Below are 21,641 nucleotides of genomic sequence, written 5' to 3'. Positions count from 1 at the left end.
GGCAGAACAGTAAAGACTACCTTTGGCTCTCTACCTCAATTGCATGTGCAAAGCACCATTTAATTTTTCTACTCTCAACAGAACATTGCCCACAATAATTATACAAGTAGTAGTTAGACAGGAAAAAAATCCTAGCATATAATTAGGGAGGTTTTCTACATAGCTTAAAATATTTAATAGGTCAATTCTTACAGGACATAGCCAGCTTCTGCAGAAACTAAGCTCTAAAACAGTTTTTAAAACGGTAATCCACAGTATTTTCTAAAAATTAAGTTTAAAAAAAAAAAACAAAAAACAAAACTCTTCACATGTTTCAACTTTTAGAAGTCTAATCTGAACTTAGATATGATGCAGAAGGTAGCTATTCTAAGCTGTGGAAGGTGAGGAAGAGGCCTCAGTGGAGGTAAAGGTTTTTATTTAGGACACAAACAGTATAAAACATTTACCTACTTGGAAAGCTGCTTTTTATTTTCTGCTATCTAACAGAGATAAAATAATTTAACCTTAAACTTTTGCCAATGTTAAAGTAATATTACAGGAGATTAAGAACAGAACTGCTCTAAAAGGATTACTTATTTCATCATCTTTATTCTGGACAATCGCAAGAATGGAAAAACCCCCGAATCCTTCAGCAAGAGTTGTCCAGTCTTAAGTCCATCACTACTTAAAAAACTGGGTCTTGAATCGAAGGACAACAATCAGATATAACCAGAAAGTGTTGCAACAAGCCTATTCTATGTGAGCTTTGTCTTAATGTTTTTCAATAGTAAGTTTCACATATATATGAATTTTCATTGTTTTTGTGGAGTTTCCTTTTCATTTCATAAACATTCCTGCTTAAAAAAAAATAGATGCTATCCTTAAGATTCAAAGATCTCTATTTCCTCCACTATGTCTTGGATTTTGATGTTAAAAGGAAAAAAGGCAAGAGCAGTTTGTCTTCTCTAAGAAGAAAACATTCTCTCATTAAATTGTGGCAGTAAGGAAAAAAAACCACATGACCTTTAAGGAGCTTCACTATCTGATCAAGGCAGGGATACATTTAAAGGTTTTACCTTACAGAAGTACAGTTGTGGAAGCAACAAAAATAAAAGCATTAAAAGGTTGGGAAGTCACTGAGTGACAGGATTTTGTGAGGTGCCTCAGGTAACAAGGAAAAAAAAAAAGACTTCAAATTCTTTCAAAAGAAATTGTAATAAAAAGCCAAGGAGATACAGAAAAATACTTTGAGGATAAAAAGGTATTAGAGAAACAAGGAAAAGTGAAAGTCACAGGACCAAAATAAGAAAGAGGAAATATGGTAATACAATAATATTAGTACTGAAGATCTTAACAATTCTGTTGCATTCTTGAAAAAAAATAAACAAACCAGGACAAAACCAGGAAAAACTGAGATAAGAAAAGGAAAAAGGATACATACTGAAATCTGTCCCATCAAGCAAAAAAAAAATGTAGGGCTGTTCCTGTCAAGCTAACTGAAAATTAATCATTTAGCTTTTTTTTCCCTCCTCTGAAAGTTAATTCATATTCAGTCATTTCTTACTTTGTAACTGCTTCAGAAAAAGCTGACAGTTCTTGATTCTGCCCTTCAATTGCTTGGAGAAGCACGTTTTCTGTCAGCGTGCCAGTGGTCCCATTGTCTTTCTGCAACTCAAAGATAATACGGAATTTAAATAGCTGCAAACGTATTCCTAACGCCAGCAAAGCCACATGTAGGTGACAGATTTTCATGAGTCTGAGATTTACCACTAGTTTTATGTCTACTTTTATATGTAGAGAGAGGAATATGTAGAGGAGAAAAACATGTATAACTTGAAAAGTAAAGATTCACTGGAGCAGTGACTCCTTGACAGCAGGTAATTTATTTGCCAGCATCATTACCAGCTAAGATTAAGTTGCAAGCAGTTCCTGAGCTTTCAGCAGTGACCTCTTACATTCAGATTTGGCTAAATTCAGCTGAACCACAGATGGAAGAAAAATGTATTTTTCCTCCAGTTCTGCAACTCAGACTTCAATGTGGTTCCAGAAAGAACCACTACATATCACTGGTGCCTATGATTATCTCTTCCTACAAAGCAGGAAAATACAAGCTGAACACTGGAAGGAAGTAGCATTCAGAACATGAAACTTAGAACTCAAGGAATCAACTTACTGCTGTTTTAATCCCTTATGCCAAATGCTCCCATCACCTCTCAAAACTGTACACCACAATCTTTGAAGTATCCAATCCAAGAAACAACTGCTAAAAGAAAGCTGCAGTTTCAAACAGCAAAATCTAATAAACTTAAAAAACCAACAAAACCAAAACAACAAACACAGAGCTACAGCAGGTTTTAAACCTGTATCTATTTTCTGATCCAACTCACAATACATCCATACAAATGCTGGAGTGAGCAAAAAGCAGAGAGAAGTTGGAATAACCAGCGGAACTCAGTCGTCCATAGTCTAACAGCCACCACTAGCCTGAAGGATTCATGAAGCTCCTGCCAGATACTCCCTGGAATAACTTACATGACCAGTTACATTTTTCATCCAAAGATTTTACAATGCTTAAAGAAACCTTTAATCCAACCACAAGTCTAGGAACAAAGCAGACTGCACTACAGTTCTTCTGAAAATCACCACAATTTATTCATATTTGAGGCAGTGATTAACTACTTAACTAGTATGTGGGTTATTTATTATTAGCCAAAGTAGTCAGCTAATTTCATTAGAGCATATCAGACAATATAGTTAAATTAGACTCTCAGAAAAGGGGTCACATCTGAGAGAGCCACATACTGTCAGGTCTTTTCCTTTTTTCCCTTCAAATCAACTTGTTTAAGCACTACAGCATAAACTTGGAAGAGATACAACCTATAATTGCCACTTGAATTGCATTTAAACTTAATTATTTCAGCGAAAATATTGGTCAGTCAAAACGACAAATTCTGTGTAACTGAGGATCAGCCATACCACAGGAGACAATTAGAGCAGGAAGCTATAAAGCCACAAAACTTGAAATGAGCTGCAGGAGTATGCATAATACCTTAAATCAAAAAGGTTCTTCTATTGTAACATCTCAGCAAGTTCTATCACATAAAAATACTGGGCAACCTCACAAGACCTGCTAACCTGTGCAACTGTACCTAGTAAACACACTCTCTAACCAATTGCAGAACAATACCAAGAATCACAAGGAAACAGGAAGGGAACATACCCAGGGAGAGGCAAACGCCTCTGATGAAGGTTAACCAACTGCTGGTTGGCACTCAACACAAAACTCGGTCATTGCAAATCACCAAGCTGCCTCTACAAATGTTAAATTCCATTTAGAAACTCTTCAAGGAATACTACAGATAGGTACACAATGCACTGTGCAACCACAGGATAAAAGCACTAAACAAGGGGCCTACTTCAAATAAAGTCACACACATCACCACTTTATGCCACTATGTGACACTTCTGAATTACTTACAGTAAAATTTATTCAACTGTTAAACTCAAAGTTTAGGGAACTAACAAGGCAGGTCAACACATGCAAGCTTAGCCAGGGCAAACAATAAATTCTGATCTAATGAGCAAAGAAAAAAAAAAGATTTGGTTATCTGTGGTTGACCTCAGGGTCACACTTGGCTAAGGAGAGAAACCTCATGTTATTACAAATATGTAACGATGAAAAAGACCTCCTGATAGAAAACTAAGATCATCAAACACCTTATTTTTTAGTTGAACTTCAATATTAATTTTTGATCACTTTGGGGAAAATAATTTCAAGACAACAAGCTCTGAAAAACCAAGAATTCTATTTAAAACCTACTGGACTCAGATGGGTTTCAAGCAACAAGTAGAATTTTAATTTCTTTAACTTCCAGATGGGCCAATCTAGGAGGTGCAAAAGCTATCAGTCAAACAGGAAATAACTTGAAAGAAAGGACTTCAGGCCAATTGAGATAAATAATTCATGTCAGCACAGGCTGCAAAAATAGAAGCGGTCTGTAAATACAATTACTCTGAACAATGACGAACAAACCCAAACCCCAAGAAACTAACAAAAGTCAAGTTAAATAAAATTCCATGAGTATACAAAGTCACAAAACTCAGCAGCTCTGTGGAAAGCAAGAGAAAACAACACATAAAAGAGGACAAAATGATGATTTTTGCCTCTGCTTTCAGAAATGAGTGACAAATACTGAAGTATTTAAATGGGAATATTTAATGTATAGGTACTTCAAATATGAATATACGCATCAAATAGACAAAAACATGAATAGATGGAAATAGATACTTCATTAAAACAAAGCAATCTATTGACTCAGGGATTAAACAGCCAAAAATTTTGATAGAATCACAGTGTATTTTTGATTGACTCAAAATACATGTATTTTTGTTTAAAGGGGCAGAGACTGAGTTTTTCAGGAAGGGTTGGAGGGAATGATCCAGACTTGTTAAGATGCAAGACTTAAGAATATACTTAGAAGTAAACCCAGGGTAGATTGGGTTAAGTACAAGAGAACTGCCAAAAATAGAGGCTACAAAACTCAGCTTCCTTCTATACTACGTAAAAAATTATTTCAGCTAGAAAAAATAGTAGAAGTACAGGATAGGCAAAAGAAAGACTACCCAGGTTATGTTGCAAGGATATCCAGTTGAGGGACTCATCTTTAAATCTATTTATTTTCTGCTTTAATAACTCAGCAGAAGCAACACTGATAACTTACAGTCTTGTATCATCAGCTACCTTCATAATACAGACTAGCACTGGAGTGTGATGCCAAAACAAGACTGGAGGAGCACAAGTGGAAAGTGAATCTCAAGTCTTCAATTGGGCATTCGCTGCAGACATCTGCTGTAAACTAAGACCTTGATGAAAAAGGTGGTGACTTAAGCAAATCAGGTCTATTAACTGATGATAGGATTGATGTTGTGATGCCATCACAAATAAAGTAAATGCAATAAAAGAGTAGCAAGCAGGATGCCCCTGCCTGTAATGAGGGTTTATTCATGCTGAGGTACACGTGGTACACTGTGGTCTCACATAGAGAGCTAAAATCCTCGTAAGTCATCTTCAAAAAAAAGAAGAAAGAAAGAGAAGCTCTCACACAGAACTTGCAGTGAAAGCTGACAGAAAGTCACTGTCTCTTGTAACATATTGAGGTAAATATCCAAACAATTCTTTCATCTTAAGTACCTGCTGTTCCATCCTGAAAGAAGAACATTTGCTAAGAGTTAGTTACAAATGTGTTCTGCTGAAAAGCAGATGACTGATGAGGAGGAGCTGGAACAGCCTTTAAATCAGAAGTGACAGGAAGAAAAGACCACATGTGAAGGCAGAGCTTGAACTTTATTTATGAATCAGTCAATACATGACATGCAAATAGCAGGAGACTGGACCTTATGAACAGGAAAGACCCCTTTAAATCCTACATTCTTGAAAAAAACCTGGAATGTATAAAGATTCATTCACAACAGTCAAACATTACTTCCTACAGACACCACCTGAGAAGCACTGATCCAACGTAGCCTAATTATTAGTCAGGAGTTACATTACAACCAATCAACTACCACTGAAAAACTGACAAACGCATCACCAGATGACACAACAAACTGAGAAGCAAACTGCTGTAGAGCCCAAATTTAGATGCCTCTCCAAATCCTAGGAAATAACAGAGCTAATGTATCACAGCTCAACAGCAAGTGGGGAAACAAAATAAAGTCAGACTCAAGATCTGCACACATGGCACAAAACTAGAGATAAATGGATTTTTTTGGGTTTCAGGGTGGTTTTTATTCCATCTCCACTGGCCTTCTATCGAACTTCTGCCAGAATACTGACACATAACGCAGAAAAAACAGGACATCCTTCAAATGAGGGGCCAAAAATTTCACTTCAGAAATCTAGACAATCTTTTAAGCCACATTCTAGTAAATATTACTGTTTCAGTGAAAAACCCTCCTCCAGTTTGGGGATGGGGAGAGAAGAATTAAGGAGTTATTTAGAAAATATCCGTGAGTGATACCGTTGGTTTTTTATGCCAGGTCCCTAGCCTATTAAAAACACCTAGCAAGACAATACCTAAGATTTAAAACAGCTGTAAAACAAAGTCTCCAAAGCAAACAAATTGTTTACTTCCCACTCTCTAGCCAGTTTCTACAAACACAATTTTTTTGGCCATTATCACCCTTGCCAGGTTGCTGGCTTTTCCACTGAAAACTTTTCCACTTCTCTTTCAGTCTTTGTAATCTACCACAAAAACCCCCAAAACCCAGAAATATTCATATCCCCTTTCTAGTGAGCCGACTAACATTTTAAAACACGTCTTATATTTATGATGGAATTATCACAGAAATAATTAAAAATATAAGCAAAGTTAAATAACCTACAGTCTTTTACTGGATTTGGGAAAAAGTAGGATGCCCTAATGGGGCATGATTAACCAGATGAGACTGAGACAGTATTGATCACCTGCTGCACAGTTTAGTTTTGACACAAACTGCATATACTCCATGTCCAAAGATATGAGAGTCATAACTAAAGCCCTTGTTGAGAGTTTGGTCTTGAATGTTTCATTAAAGTGATCCTGATCCTAGAGAAGAAATCTCTTAAATATCTTTTTGCCCTGCCTGATAAAAGAAACATCACACAAAGAGGTTTTGCGTGGTACAGTATTTCTGACCCAGCAGCCATCCCATCACTCAGGCACCCATCACTCAGTGTAACCAAAATGTTCTGTCCAGCATTCCTACACAGAAGGAAAGCTTTCTACATACAAAAGAGAATTATAGTCTTGTAAAAGGCAAGATAAAACTTTCAGTGCTTAGCTCACCACCTTTTTATTTCACACTATCATGTGAACTGCTCATAAAATTGTAATATTTATCAATATGATTTAGACACTTAATTGTGCTGAACATTATTGCTATTTCTTATGGGAGTGTTGAGTTGAAAAACAGCAATTTCCTCAGTAAATGTGGAAGGATTACACAAGGGCAGAGGAATTTTGAGAGATAATTCAGTAGTAATGTTCTATTTTCTGAATAGCACTAATACATATGCCATAACATCACATTATTTGGACACTGCTCAAGCCAAGTAATATACATAAAATAAACAACAGACCTCAAAGTGCCTTTAAACACTGTGATTAATCTTTACTGTTACACTGCAATTTAAAGATAGAGATTTCCATACCTGCGATGTTTGGCCCTGTAACTTTGCAAGCTGAGTTGTTCTCATGTTTAAGGACTGACTCCTTGTGACTGTTGCTCCAGAAGATTTCCCATTAACTTTTCTTTCCAGATGACAAGTTAGTAACAGCTTTTCTTCTAACAGAACAGCATCCCATGGATCTTCAGCAGTCATACTTGAAGCCCTCTCTCCATCATCCTCTGCCTTGTTTAAAGTCTCCACAGCATCCACTTTTGGTTTACTCAGAGGATCCAAATCCAACCAGTCGAATTTACTGACATCCCCACAGCTATCCGAGGCTGGCAGGCTGGAGACTGCAGACTTTATGGCAGTCATTTCTAGGTCTGTGCTCGACTTCCCATTTCTCAGGAATTCCGAAGTGCTTGCAATTTTGTCAAATACTTTTGCCATTTCTGGTGTGAGTACTGGAGGGTATAAAGGTAGGCCTCCGTGTGGATGGAAAGGTATGGTAGCTGCCACTGGGTATGAAACGTATTGTGACTGTCTTGGAAGACCAAGATAAATAGGCTCTCTAGAGGGATAGGACGACATACTTGGATGGAATCCATTCTGAAATACACCAGTCTGTTTTGTATAAGAAGCTGAGGTGTAAATAGGAGGTAAAGTGCATGTCACAGGTGCTGGTATCCCAGGTGTCCACTGTCTCCTCTGACCCACGGACCCAAGATAAAATTGTGAAGACACAGAGGGGCTCAAAATAGGACTTGCTGGTAACGTAGGTACTTTACTAGATTCAAAATTGTCATCCAGCAGCAGTTTCTCCAGTTCAGCATGAGTAAGCTTCTCTATGTCAATGGTACTTAGTTTATCTTCCATGCTCTTGGCATCAGACTCTGGAAACACCATGAGATCATGGTCCTGTTTGTTGTGAGTCTGTGCTTTTTGTCTGGGACTGCTTAAAGAATGAAAGGTTTGTTTATTACCAGCTACACCTCTTTCTTTCTGCATCTTGGCTAATGCCTCAGCTTCCATCTGCAGTGCCTCCTCTTTGTCCACATCTTTTGACCTTGGGGCTGACAGAGAAGGTGAGGAGCGCTGTTTGAATCCATTGCTGCTGGATATCTGGGCCATGCCGCAAGAGCAGATGTCCATGTAAAGCAGCAACGCTTCCCTTGCACTGGTTGTCTACTCCTGGCTTCAGAACGGGTTTAGCAGACCTGAAAACGAAATGAAACATTAGAAACACGTGCAACCAATCATATGTGGACAACTACACAACTACAACAAAGTCACACATCACCAGCTGACAAAGTTGAACATGTCCTTCAGAAACTCGATGTAAAATTTTAAGGAGGCCAATTTTTATGTTTTTGGAGGGGAGAGAGTGCCAAACTTAAAAAGAAGCCACACAAATAAATTCACGGTCTTTGAAGTATGCAAGACCCATTTATTTTTCTTACTCTACCTACTGGTACTAGTAAGCACTTGGTTTCTTTCTGCACCACTAGACCCAAGACACACAAAAGCCACCCTCAGGTATGTAGCGGTTTTCAGACTTGAGCAATTACACAGGTGCAATCTTGGGAGTAGAAGTCATTCTAAAGAGTATACAAATACAGCATCCATAAAGCACATTATCAAGAGGACTTCCACCTTACTTCAACAGATCACAAAACCAGACCTTTCAAACTGCTGTACCATGATTATAATGGTCATAATGACACTGAAGGACCTCTCTTCCTTTGGAAAATATTGTACTTTACCCTCTTAACAAGAAAAATAATGCTTATGAAATGATATTTCTTGGACAAGCAAAATAAGCTATTTAAGTACAGCTGCTCATTGAGTAATCTCTTTAACAGCCCTTCAAAGGAAGTGTCATTCACTACTAGGTAAGGGAAGAAACTCCAAAAGGTCACTTTTGCTTAAAGCCACCACCAAGAAAATGATATTTTACATTTCTCTGATTCCAGTCTTGTGTTTAGGACTATGATACAACTTCCCATATTCACTACAATATCTATGCAGACTCTTTATTAAAATAATTTTGCAAGAGATTACCACAAGAACTGTGTTATTTTTCGGCATTCCTTCTACTTTATGCTCCAGCTTTTGCACACAGCCGGGTCAGAGCCGAGCCCAGGAGATAAGATGTCTTCCAGCAACAGCCAGTATGCACATCAAGCAGCAAGATAAAAATCAGGAATAATGAGTTTCTGCCAGGAGGGTTACATAATCAGCAATCCTCATTAAAACACAGTTTCACTGAACTAGATGAGCCTTATAAATGCAAATCATTCTGAGTTTAAGTCATGCAACAATCTACAAATTAAGAACTCTCTGCAGCAAATAATGCAGATAACTCAAAATTCTTTATGTTCCTTTTCAATTCACACCCATTAGAAGGGTTTGGACTTTAGATTGGGGATTTTACCCTCCGTGAATTATACCAGAGATGTGCCTCAAACAAAGTGACTGTATTTCTGTGGACTCCCCACACAGACAGCAAGATTCTTAACAGATTTATAACAAATTCTTTAAATTCTTTAAGTCTGGCCAAGCTTTTGTTTTATCTACTTTATTTCAATGGCTTATAGTGTGAAGGCCAGACATCTTTGTAAGAGGTTCTATACATTTCAGCTCAGTCTGAAGACAAGTCCAAGTGAAACCCTTCACAAAGCAAGATTAAACCAGAAATGACATTACAGTTACCAAGACAAGACTTAAACAAAAGAGGGTGTCTTCAGAAAGACTGAAATAGTGACAGACTAACAAAAGTATAAAACTCTGAAAAATCACACAACTCAAGTCCTGGGGCATAAAGTCTTAAGAAGCTTTGGAAGTTAAAGGTATGAATCCATTCCACAGGATAATTATATAAATATTCAACAGTCAAAGTCTACAGAAAAAAACAGACACCAGATCCTTTTCTGTACAGTTATGAAGCTGCAGAGCTCAACACCCATTAAAGCCATAAATACTGCATTAGGAAGAAGTCTTGTCCTGTCTGCTGCCTATTCCAGAGCTCAGCGTAAAACACAACCAGGGAATCAATTAAAAAACCCCAAAACTATTTTGTTGGGTTCCTTTGTAGACAATGAAGGTCTCTGGTCCCATTAAGAGCACAGCTGTGGCCTTCAATTATTTACTGTGCTCCTGTTAGCAGGACAATCATACTAAAACTTCTCCTGAAGACATAGTGAATATTTTGTAGATGGCCTAAGCCTACTAGCCACAGATAATACCCTAATGAGAAGTCTCATATACTTGACACCACCTTCTCAGACTGTCTAGAAAGCTAAGCCTGCTTTAATCTCTTCATTAACTTACAGCTGGTTAAAACTGCTATGTCAGATTTTTAGAAGAACACCCTGACTTACGAAGTCCTCTCAAGAAATCCTACTTGGCTTTTCAAAGAAGCAGCAGCCTGAGGTAAGTGCATTTTTGAGTTTTCACAGTCTTGCTGCTGCCTAAGGATTCTAAAGAGCAGCAGGACTTTTTCCTGAACTTTATTCAAAAAAATAAAACAGAATCATACATTCTGAGACTATTCAGAACTTCTTGGGCTACAACTTAGAAGATTATCAATGCATTCAGGTGCTGCTTGATAATTACAAGTGATTTTTTCTAAAGGAGACAAAAAAAAATTATATAGTCTTCAAAGTATTTATATATAGCAACAGCCAGCTCTATTAAAAAAAAAAAAAAAGCAGCCTTATTTTTCTGCTGAACTTGATGGCCTTGATCTCCACATCACCAAGCAGTCTCCTGTTCACAAGGAGAGTCCCTGTTCCACGAAGTCACAGCTGCAGATAAACACACATTCCTCAGCTCTCAGAAACATGGCACACAGCTACCACAGCACCTTCATTCACAACACCTAGAGAATCCCAGTCACTCAAGAACTGCTTGTTTATTTTACAATTTCACGTTACAGTGCTGTATTTCTGTCACTGTATGACAGCACTCTTGCACTGAAAAATCCAGTGACTTCTAGCATTCAAGACAGATGGTTATTGTCAGTGATTATCTGAAAAATTGAATTTTAGCCATAGTCTTTGCAAGACAGCCTCATAAGCATACATACATTTAATTTGATAGCTGTATTTAAGTCCTGACCTTGGCAAACTTGTAAAGTCAGTGTATAAATTTCTGACAAATTTTATAAGCAGACTGCAGGTTTTTTTCAAACAGTTTGACATTTAAAAAACTGATAAAAAATTCTGATAAAATTGCAATAGTTTTGGTGAAACTATCCTGCATGCCAGTTCTAAGCAGTAAATTCACGTAACACATCAGAGTAAAAGCTTCCTAGGCATAAGCATGATTAAAATACTGATAGACCTCCTTTTAAATGCTAACCATGAAGCATCAGTTAACTTTTCCACATAAATTTAGCTTCACTTTGAACCTCTCACTTTGCAGCCATCTAAGTTCAAAGGCAGGGAGTGAGCAGAATTTAAACTTCTCCAACATGTACAAAGAGAAGGGCAAATTCCATTAGGATCATCTATCACCACGGAACTCCTCAAACACTCAGAAAAAATAACTTTCAGTTCAAATCCTGGCATCCTGAACCATTACTGACCGAGCCATAGGAACTCACCAGAAGTTTGCAACAACTGGAGGTCATTGAAGACCCAGAAGCGATCCTTATGGAGCTAGGACTGTTCTCATCTGAACTGCTGCACACTATTTTAAGTAACAGTAATAATCAGTTTTCAGCTGTCAATCTGTTCACCTTCAAGAGTGCTCCTCCTGCCAAGCACTCAGAGAACGTGAGAAACATTTGATTTATTTTTAAAGGAAAGCCAGAAGCAATTGAAGAGATTGTAACAGAAATTCAGAAGTGATAGAACAATGCCCTACACCACTTACTTGTCCCCTAATTTTGAAATTAAACAGGCACATTCATACTTTGGGTGAAGTCGCCACATTTCCACTGCTCTAGCAGTACCTCACCTGCTTCCTTTAAGAGTGGGTCTAAAACCTCAACCACACAATTTATGTACAGCCCTGACCAAGGGTAATCTGCCTCTTGCAGTCAGATTTCATTAACTTCAATATTTAGTTTAGCTATTCAACCAGTTGTGATCAGACAAGAGTCTGGAGACCTTTTGGCTCTGGCCTAGCCGAGTTTCTGTAACAGCAATACTCCCCAGGTTAACAATTTTACACAAATGTGTTTAGAGCCTAAATTTGATCACTCAAGCACCTGTGTATTGTTATATAATTTTGAGTATTGCACATCATTCATTATGTCAGAGGAGCAAAATACTCTTTTTTAAAAAAAAAAAGCAGCGACAAAACTTATTAATCATCAAGAACCAAGAACCTGCAAGATGCCTGACCATCTCCTTCAGATCAAAGCCTCTACATGGAATGGAAATGAATTTTAAACCAGATTTTCACTTACAGAGGCTTACATTAAAAAAAAATTACATATGCACTAGTCTAGCAAATACATAAAATAGAACCAGGAAGAATTTTCTTTCCAATAAGGAATTTATAGTTTTCTAGTAAGAAGCTTCGGGGAACCAATACAGGACATTACGTCTCTACCAGGACAAAGACTCCCAAAATCTAAATTAGTTTCCTATCTTAATGAGCAAGGGATGACTTCATCAGACATAAATCGTTTTACCTTAAGCAGAGGTAATCTCACCATCTGCTCATGTACATGTTAACATTTTTCTCTACTTCAGATGAGCTGCACAGCTTTCTTTTCAAAAACACCCAAGGCTTGTAATGTCCTATTTATAATTTGTTCTACGCAAGCACAGAACATATTATTTCTTTTTTCTTTTCTGGCAATTTCTTCATATGAAGTACTTTATAGCTATCAGAAATCAGTGCACATGAACTCCCTGGAGTCCAAGCACTAAATACAGAAGCAATGATAAGAAGTCAGGCCATTTCCTGCATTCCTTATAAAGTAACAGTCTGGCATACAGTAGCCAGTGCTTCCTCAAAACAAGTGCAATTTTCAAACTAACTTTGAGGTTATTTTGCCATTAAATAGAACAAAAATAAAAATATTTGAAGCATTTGCCTCATACTGAATCATAGCTAACTTAGAATTAACAAATCTTGCCCGCATACCAGAGACAGTAGCAGTTTTATGGGAAACCAGGGAAAACTTAGCAAAATACGACAGCAGTAATATACTGTGGAAAATACTAATCATCTGCAAAGGAATTCATAGCCAGACACTTGCCACAGCAGGAAAACTCCTTAGCAAAAGAAAGAAAGAAAGAAAAAAAGTCACAAGAACTTTGATGTTCAGAAGCCCTCTCTGCCAGATGCATTCAGATTGCTACAAACTGAGAAAAAACTGAACACGTACTCATGACATGACTTCTTGAAGTAAGGCTGTTATTTTTTTTAAAATACTGTTAGGTTTAAACTGGAGGTTTCTCAATAACAAACAGTTCTGAAAGGTCAGTGTTAAAGCCATACAGTTCTATCACACCATCTTTTTAATGAAAACTTAGTAGCTTCTTTAATCCAGTCATTTTAGCAAAATGAGCAAGTGCCCCCTTACAGATGAGATTAACACAGTTAACCAGAAAACTGAATCCATTTTGTTTCAGCTCACATCTACAGAACCTGCAAAGGCAACTTCACTAGCTTAAATACAGGTGCAATCTTCAACTGGGCACAAACCCTGAACCAACACTAATTTCATTTGTTTTGTTCAAATCATTCAGATCATAAATACCTAAGCAGGAACCGCATCTCTTAACTTTGATTTTGAAATTTCATTTACGTCTAAAAAAAGTACAATTTCATCACAAAACCTTTGATCTCGAGGGCTAGGCAAGAATAGGATGTTTCTAGCACTAGAACAGGAAGTCTCAGCCTTTAAGGTCTTTCAACATCAGCAACAAATCCCTTGAAAAATCCAACCTCAGCTGTTTCAGTGCTTATAAAAATTTATGAAATATTAAAATCAATTTTCACCCAGGACACTCTGCAGAGAGGATCATTAATAGATACAGCATACTTTGTAGCTGCTGTAACTTTGAATCCTCAGGTTTTGATCAATGTTTCTAGAGAGACAGAGCATGGATGCATCTGTCATGATGTTCCAGCCAGATCTCAGTGAGGGCAGCTACAGATACCTACAGATCATATGTTTCCCATTGCCACACTCCTCCCCTGCAATGATTTGCACCACTGGCCACTGCAAGCCCTTCCATCAGTAGATGTGGATTTATGCAGGTTTGGTACAGCAGCTTTGCAAGCTTACTCAGCACATTTCTGCTATTATACTCCTCCCCTCAAATTTTGAGCCTAACCACCATTCCATTTAAGTCTGTTAAAGAGATGGGGGTCACAAAAACAACTGAATTCCATGTAAGTGTCATAAAAACAAAAAACCTGACCCTGCCAAGAACACTGGCTGTCACAGCTAGAAGAAAACTGTAGTGTGCGCTCATATAACTGGACACTGCAGATTAATCACCAGGATAATCTTTCTAAATGATTGAATCATGGCAAGAAGTCCTTCAAGCCAATCAGCAGAAGACACAAATCAACAGGAAACTTGGCATCAGTTTCAGCAGCTGCAGAACTACTCACCAAACTTTGCATCCCTGTATTTCTCCCTATTCTGTTCTCAGCTCTTTATGAGCATCCTGCTATTCTGCTCCTGCCCAGTATTTTATGGATGCAGGTACCAGAAAAGAGCAAGAATGAAACTGATGGCATCCCAGGCTGTTTCATTCTGATGCACTTGGCCAAGATAGTTTTTTCCATGCCTTACAGCCAAGCTTATTACCCTCATTGTTTGACAAAGGCTAGGAATTTTAGTTTTGTTGCAATGTTTCTCCTTACAGAATAATGCTTTCAATTCCACTCCTCCTCTTTCAAAAGACTGTCTTTAAAAACTTTTTACTGGTTCCCTTGCTTTACAGACACCTCTTAAGTTGTGCTTTTCTCCACATCACCCTGACGTTCCCAATCCCTCCACCAATCCCACTTTTCAAAGGATACTTGAAAACACTCACACAATAGAAACTTCCATACAGAATCAACATTAGCTGCTGGCTTAAGGGGAGGCTTTTTCTTATTCTTTAAGCAAGGTCACTGTCCCAAATATTTTGATTCCCCAGCTGAATAATTGGTGCAGTAATTCTTGACTTGTAAAGGAATTTTATTCTGGAATATCACTTTCATGGAACAATTAAGACTAGAAGGGGCCTTAGTTATTCATGCAGAGTGGGGCCTGACCCCAGCAGAGCATGACAAATTACCTGGAGCACTTAGCTAAACTAGTACTTCCATTAATCCCAGTCCCAGTGGTACTAAACAGAAGATAGACAACTGCATAGCCAATTTTATCCAAACCATAGAAAGTGTCTAGTGCAGGAAGAACAGGGAGAGAGGAAAGAAACATCTGTGCTGTCTGCTTTAATTACCACAACAGAGATGCCCAAACACCTTCCATATAGTACTATAACATTCTGCAGCATAGACAGAGGACTGTGTTAAAATCCCACTGTTTCCCAAATTATGTGCCTGAAGTAAGCCCTGCAGACATCCTCCTAATGTCACAAAACATTGAAAACACAGCAAAATGCAGGAGGCTCATGATGCAAGGTACAGTGGCTGTTAACACAGGAGATGAAAACAACCCTCCCTCACAGAGATCCTATTTTACTCCCTGGGCAGCAGTGCACCATATACACCTTCAACAAACCATCATCAAAAACATGCATGAAGAGGAAACACTGACACCTCAGCTCTGGCCCAGACTTAACTCTGTATCACTGTATTAGCATCACCCTACCAGTCTACCCTAATGCAATTCTGCTGCAGTAGCCAAATTATTTCCACCATTTGATTCAGCAGCTGAGTTTCCCCTCAGGCAGGAAACTTGCACAGTTTCAGTTATAACCAGCAGATGCTTCTTAGTCACACACCTCACATTCATAGGAGATCAAGCAGAATTGCTGATTACTAACTGACAGACCAAATGCACCATTCCCGTGTAGCTCCATGCTTTATCCATCAGAAAATACTAAACGCTTATTACATGTATTGATTGAACGATTATGTGGTTGGTTTGGACTTGTTTTTTTTACAGTACACAGGTAGAGAACTGAACAGGGTGGCTACACTCAGACCAAAGGTTCACCTCATCTTTATCTTGTCTCTAAAGGTGGCTTTGGAAATGCAAATAGGGAAAAGCTAAACCAACACAAACACTTCCTCAAAATACCCTTCTAGTCTCCACTAATTTGCCACTCAAGTACTTCCTGAATCCTGAGGTAACTTCTCTAAGATTAAGACTCTTGATGGACTTTTTCATGAGGAATTTGTTCAGATGAATGCTGAACTCAGTTAAACTTCTAGCTCTCACCTTGTAACTCAGCACTGTCACCACGCTCTGCTTTTCTGCTATGACTACAACCTAAGCAGAAGACTGGATCAGTTATTGATGACCTGATCGTGATCAGTCCTCTACAAACATCAACTACAAGACTGAAACCTACAAGCTCTATTATTTCCTCTGGGTCACGATGCACTAACCAGCCTCCAGATCTGAACCAGTGACATTCCCCTAGCACAAACCCCACAAGTGTCCTCATATACTACACACTGCAACTTATGGTTGGGTTTTGTAAGTGATGTTTTGTATGTAACTTCAAATTACAAGTTACATGAAACACACAAACATACCTTCCCCCTCTACTTCCATTTCTTCCCTCTGAAGTGACCATCAGTTGGAATAAGCTTAATCTAAGGAAATACTTTCAGGCTGCATTCCTACAAAGTTATAGACTGAAGTAATATTTCTCATAACTTCCTTTAATGTGACGAAAGCATTTCATTCTAAAATTTTTATAGCTTAAGTAAGCTTTATCATTGCTGGCACGCTTTGAAACATTTCCTCCTTCCCTGTCCATTATGGAAACAACATCATCATTCTTCTCACAAACTTACATCACACCAACCTCCTTGCCTACAAAGGGGCTGGATGATGCTGTATTAGATGACTGATTTTATTGACCACTGTTGATAAAGACTGAACCCTGGTTCTGGTAATTAATTACACATCCACATCTTCTACTTAAAATAGAACAAAATATGTTTTCACAGTTACACATCCATAAAGCAAACAACATACATTTGTGTAATACTCTCTCATTTTTAAGCCTGTTGTATTATCCTAAAAATAAATAAACACCAAATTATTCCTGTACTAACTACAGACACTAAAAGGCAATACTTCTAAAATAAAAATATGGAAGATCATTACTGGAATGTCATAAAGGCTGACCCTAAAACACATACTATATCTTATGAATTTTAGTCATGTCAGTGTTAGACTTACACTGGCCTACCCACCAGTGCTACTTTACTGCAATTTTTGACGCTCCCACAAGGCAGCCTTAAGATTATTCAAAAGACAAACAACATGCAATCCTGCTCTAATAAAATTCAAACCTTGCATTCTTTTTTTTACATAACCCCATACTGTCGGGCTTTGGTCCCACATCAAAGCCTAAGACAACAAAAAAAAACCCCCTCCAAAACATCACCTCAGCATTTTTATTTCTTAAACAACATTTTAATCCAAGTGTCTCCAGCTGGGCAGTAAATACAACATCAGCTCTAAGAAACATCACCAGTTTCAACTTAGTTTGAGAAGTAAGAAACAAAGGAACACAAAATCTGAAAGTATTTTCTTTTACTCAACATTTTGAAACGCATAATTTTCCATTTAAGGCATTCAATTTTCTTTGTTAGTACACAGAGAGCTACTCAAATCACATAAAAACAACTAAATTATCAATTTAAGTACAATGATTATATGTACTGGTGAACCTTTGAGTTCTCAGTGTTGACAGTAATAACCCAAAGGAAAGAGGAACCTCAAGTATCTAAATCAGGATTACTACTGCACTGTAATTAAAACAAATCTATTTTATTAAATCAATCAAAATTTCAAATACTTCTTGAGATCTCCTTTGTATTTTTTATAAGCAAGCATCTTTAAGGGACGTAAAATAATGTAAAATAAATTGGAATGTAAAAGAACATTCAAATACAGCACAATATTTAAGAAGGACCTGCAAGTAGCCTATTACTTGTCTGATTTGTGGTCCCCTCCCCAAAAGGGGACCACATCTAACTTCAAGTATTTGTCACTTCTGCCTGTGTTTTCTCCCTCTGCCTTTATCTTCTATGCAACTTTCTTTCACTGTCGCCTTATTCTTACCAGTTTTGCTTCAATTTGCTTTTACAAAAAACAAACACAACCCCAAAAAAAACCCAACAGAATTTAGTGGGACTTATAATCCCTTTCTCCCCCTCCAGTAAATGTGCTGCATGAGGCCAATTTAAGTAACTTCTCTTCCCCCCAGACACATAAAGGAAGTTTTTTACAGGCTCACCCTCAATTTTGGGAGAATGAAGCACACAACTGCCTTCAAAGCCAACAAAGCCAAATAAAAAAAATATTTTTTTGTCTGATTTCATTTCCCCTGCCCCATTTCTGCTTCCCCATTGGATTCTTCATAAATCATTCATCACTACTACTCCTGAGCACAGCTTATATTCAACGAAAGTATTGCACAACATCTTGTACAAACATCAGACATTTTTTCTTAAATTTTCAGTTCCCTTTGGGAAGAGATCTGCAATAAACATGCAATGTTATTAGTTAAAACCTGTCCACCTCTCCTCTACCCCAGTTCAGTTTAACTGCGTTATGTTCCAGTATCAGACTTGTAATAAGTAACAGTAGAAATGAGTAGAAAGACCACCAGAATCTCTTTTCTTCCAAACGCTTTTCCTTTCACTGCATCTTGTTACCACATCATTTCTCCAACAACAGCATAGCTGAAGTGGGAGGTTACTTGTACTAACAAAGGTGCAGGTATACCTTTTTTATTGTGTTGATACAGAATAATAAACTAGATCGAGCCAAGAACAGCAAGGCAGTCACAAACTTCCATGTATCACTAGAAATATCGGCAAAGCTCCCGGAGGAAACAGCAGAGCTGCTTAGGGATCAGCTTTATAAATATCCAACTTCTCTGGAACCACAGCAACGCACCAACCCGGGGCGAGCGAACCCACTCCAAAGCCAACAAGAGGACGAACAAAAAGGAACTGTAAACCTGGTGGGTCTCTGCAGCGACCGCCAAGGTGCCCCCTATGCTGGGCACCTCCCGGGCTCCCCGCTCCGTGCCGGTGACAGCTCCCTGCCACCCGGAGACTTCACCCCCGGGTCCAAAATGCACCTCTGGCACCTGCGGAGCGCGGGCAACTCCTCCGGACGGCTCCGCGCCCCGAGCGGCGCCGCTCCAGCGCTCCAGACACGCAGTTCCCGGCTGGAAGCACTTCCCGCAGGCAGCGCCGCCGCCGCCCGGCTCGGGGAGCCCGCACAGCTCCGGGAGCGGGACGAGCCGCGCGGGCAGCGCTGCCCGGCCCCGGGCCCGCCGCTCGCAGGTGCCGCCCGGCAGCGCGGGGAGCACCCGCAGCCCTGGGCCGCGCCGAGGCCGCGCCGGCGGCGGGCAGCGCCCGAGGGTCGCAGAGATCCCCGGGAGGGGCGGGCGAAGCGGGGCACGGCGGGGAGCGGAGCGAGCGGCCCCCGGCAGCGCGGGGCTGGGACGGCGCAGAGCCCCCAGCTCGCCCCGACCGCCGCGGCTCCCCGCGCCTACCTCGACCATTTCCCCTCGTCCCTGCTGCTCCCGGCGGGAGCCCTCCAGGCTGCGGGCAGCTCCCCCCGCTCGTCGCGCTGCGCTCACTTCCGCCCGGCCGCGCGGGGCGGAGCGGGGCGGGGCGGGCGCTGCGCTGGGCCCGGCCCCGGGGCCGCCTCACCTGAGCCCGCGGCGGCGCCGCCGCCCCCCGCCCGCCGTGCCCGCCGCGCCCTGGCCCGCGCAGGGAGCCCGGCCCGCCGGGGGGCGGCTGCGGCGGGGCCGCGGGGGCCGGGTGGCGCTGGGGTGACTCTCCGTCATTTCCTCCCCTTATCGCCCGATCTTCCCAAGAATGCTCGGCATGACTGGGAACTTGCACAACGCACCAGAAACGTCCGTCGGGGGGGCTGGAGCCGCGCCGCGGACACAATGGACTTCCTCAGCCGCCGGAGCGGGGGAAGGGCCGGGACGCGGCGGGGACAGGGCCGAGCGGTGATGCTGGGGAAGCCGGGGAGCCCCCAGCACAATGAGGCTTGGCTGCAGGAATGAACACCTTCATCGCTTGCCAGTGGACGACCCCGGTGGTTTGGAACAACAGGTTCCTCTCCACAGAATTTTGCTTAACTTCACTTCAGAAACTACTTTGCCGGCAAGGACAGTTCCCTGTTTTCAACTCCAACCTTCCTGACATACCAACACGTTTCAGAAAGACCAAATATTTTGGTTTGACCTTCACAATAGCTTCAAAAGAACGAAATGCTTTGGGTATGCCCAAAAGTATTGCATGTGGGATTTTATACGAAGTTTAGACAATGGGCCTTTCGTAAGATCAAATTAAAAGTTGTCATGGGCATTTAAATGCAGTAATATTATTTTTAATGTAGATGTAGAAGAACTCCAGAGAGAATAACTTCTTATTCTGTCCACTCAGGGGACACTTGACATAAGTGAAGAATTCAGTTTATGCCTATTGGTATTTTATTCTGCACTTTTAGCACACTGAAAATTCCAAGAAATGCAAAACTTAATGAATACTTAATGAAGCATAGAAGACACATGAAAAGAAGACACATCAGTTTAGAAGATACAATATAAACGAATTATCAAAAATTAGTCAGAAATACACTGTGGGCAGTGATATTTTCTGTGTGGTTGTAGATAAACGTCACCATTTCAGCTTCTAAGCATTTTCTGTTGGATAAATCTTGACTTGGCACCATGAAGGTCAATGAAAGCCCTTGCAGGTGACTTCAACATGAGCAAAATGGGGACCTGGAAGGCTGACACAAAATGTGTTCCTGGAGAATCATCACAGACATGACTTTAATTACATAGATTAAAAAAATTACCAGAGTTCTTACTACCCTTGAGATCTAAGCCATCAGGAATTTTTCAGGCTGACAGTTATAAGATGTAGAAATCCATCCTTTCTAATACCATTCCAGTTTTGACAATCAATAAGCAAATTCTTCTCCAATTTTGAACACAGAATGGAGCATCAATAGAAGAAATCTACTTTGCTCAAAAGCTCGACGGTCCTTTCCAGACTGTCTGTCCAAATACACCTTCTTTTCAGATTGCATTTTAGACTTTTTGTCCTGCAGTCTTGTCTCCTGGCGACATCCTCTGCTGGGCTCCTGTGGTGATCCTGGCCAGGAGAGCACTGTACTTGGAGCAATTAGTGACTCACATAAACGATACTTTACAGAGGCACAGTGCCTTTCTGACGGGGATCCTGCTGCAAACCAGTTCCATGGCGTTTGTGCTGCTTTCCCCTTCACGTACAGGTCACATTAAACTGCTCCCAATTGCACCTGTGACTCACTGGCCACAGGGTTTAGACCTGGGGTAACCATTTG

The 21,641-nt window shown here is 40.0% G+C and overlaps 1 protein-coding gene across 2 annotated transcripts in view; it reads right to left on the bottom strand.

Moving 5' to 3' along the window:
• PIK3C2A (phosphatidylinositol-4-phosphate 3-kinase catalytic subunit type 2 alpha) overlaps positions 1–19,911 on the bottom strand; it is a 50,899-nt gene extending 30,988 nt beyond the window's left edge. Inside the window, exons 1-3 of one of the 2 annotated variants that reach the window (XM_032111363.1) lie at positions 19,807–19,911; positions 7,172–8,346; positions 1,544–1,650 (exon numbers count right to left, since the gene is read on the bottom strand). In XM_032111363.1, coding sequence (XP_031967254.1) covers positions 1,544–1,650; positions 7,172–8,281 — 1,217 coding nt within the window. In that variant the 5' untranslated portion in view covers positions 8,282–8,346; positions 19,807–19,911. The remainder of the gene's footprint in view (positions 1–1,543; positions 1,651–7,171; positions 8,347–19,806) is intronic. The other variant, XM_032111364.1, reaches the window with a different exon arrangement.
• Positions 19,912–21,641: the final 1,730 nt, after the last annotated feature.

The sequence above is a fragment of the Corvus moneduloides genome, chromosome 6 (assembly GCF_009650955.1).
Source record: "Corvus moneduloides isolate bCorMon1 chromosome 6, bCorMon1.pri, whole genome shotgun sequence".
Lineage (NCBI taxonomy): Eukaryota > Metazoa > Chordata > Aves > Passeriformes > Corvidae > Corvus > Corvus moneduloides.
The sequence above is the reverse complement of the archived record's forward strand: the minus strand, read 5'-3'. Positions and strand labels throughout refer to the sequence as shown.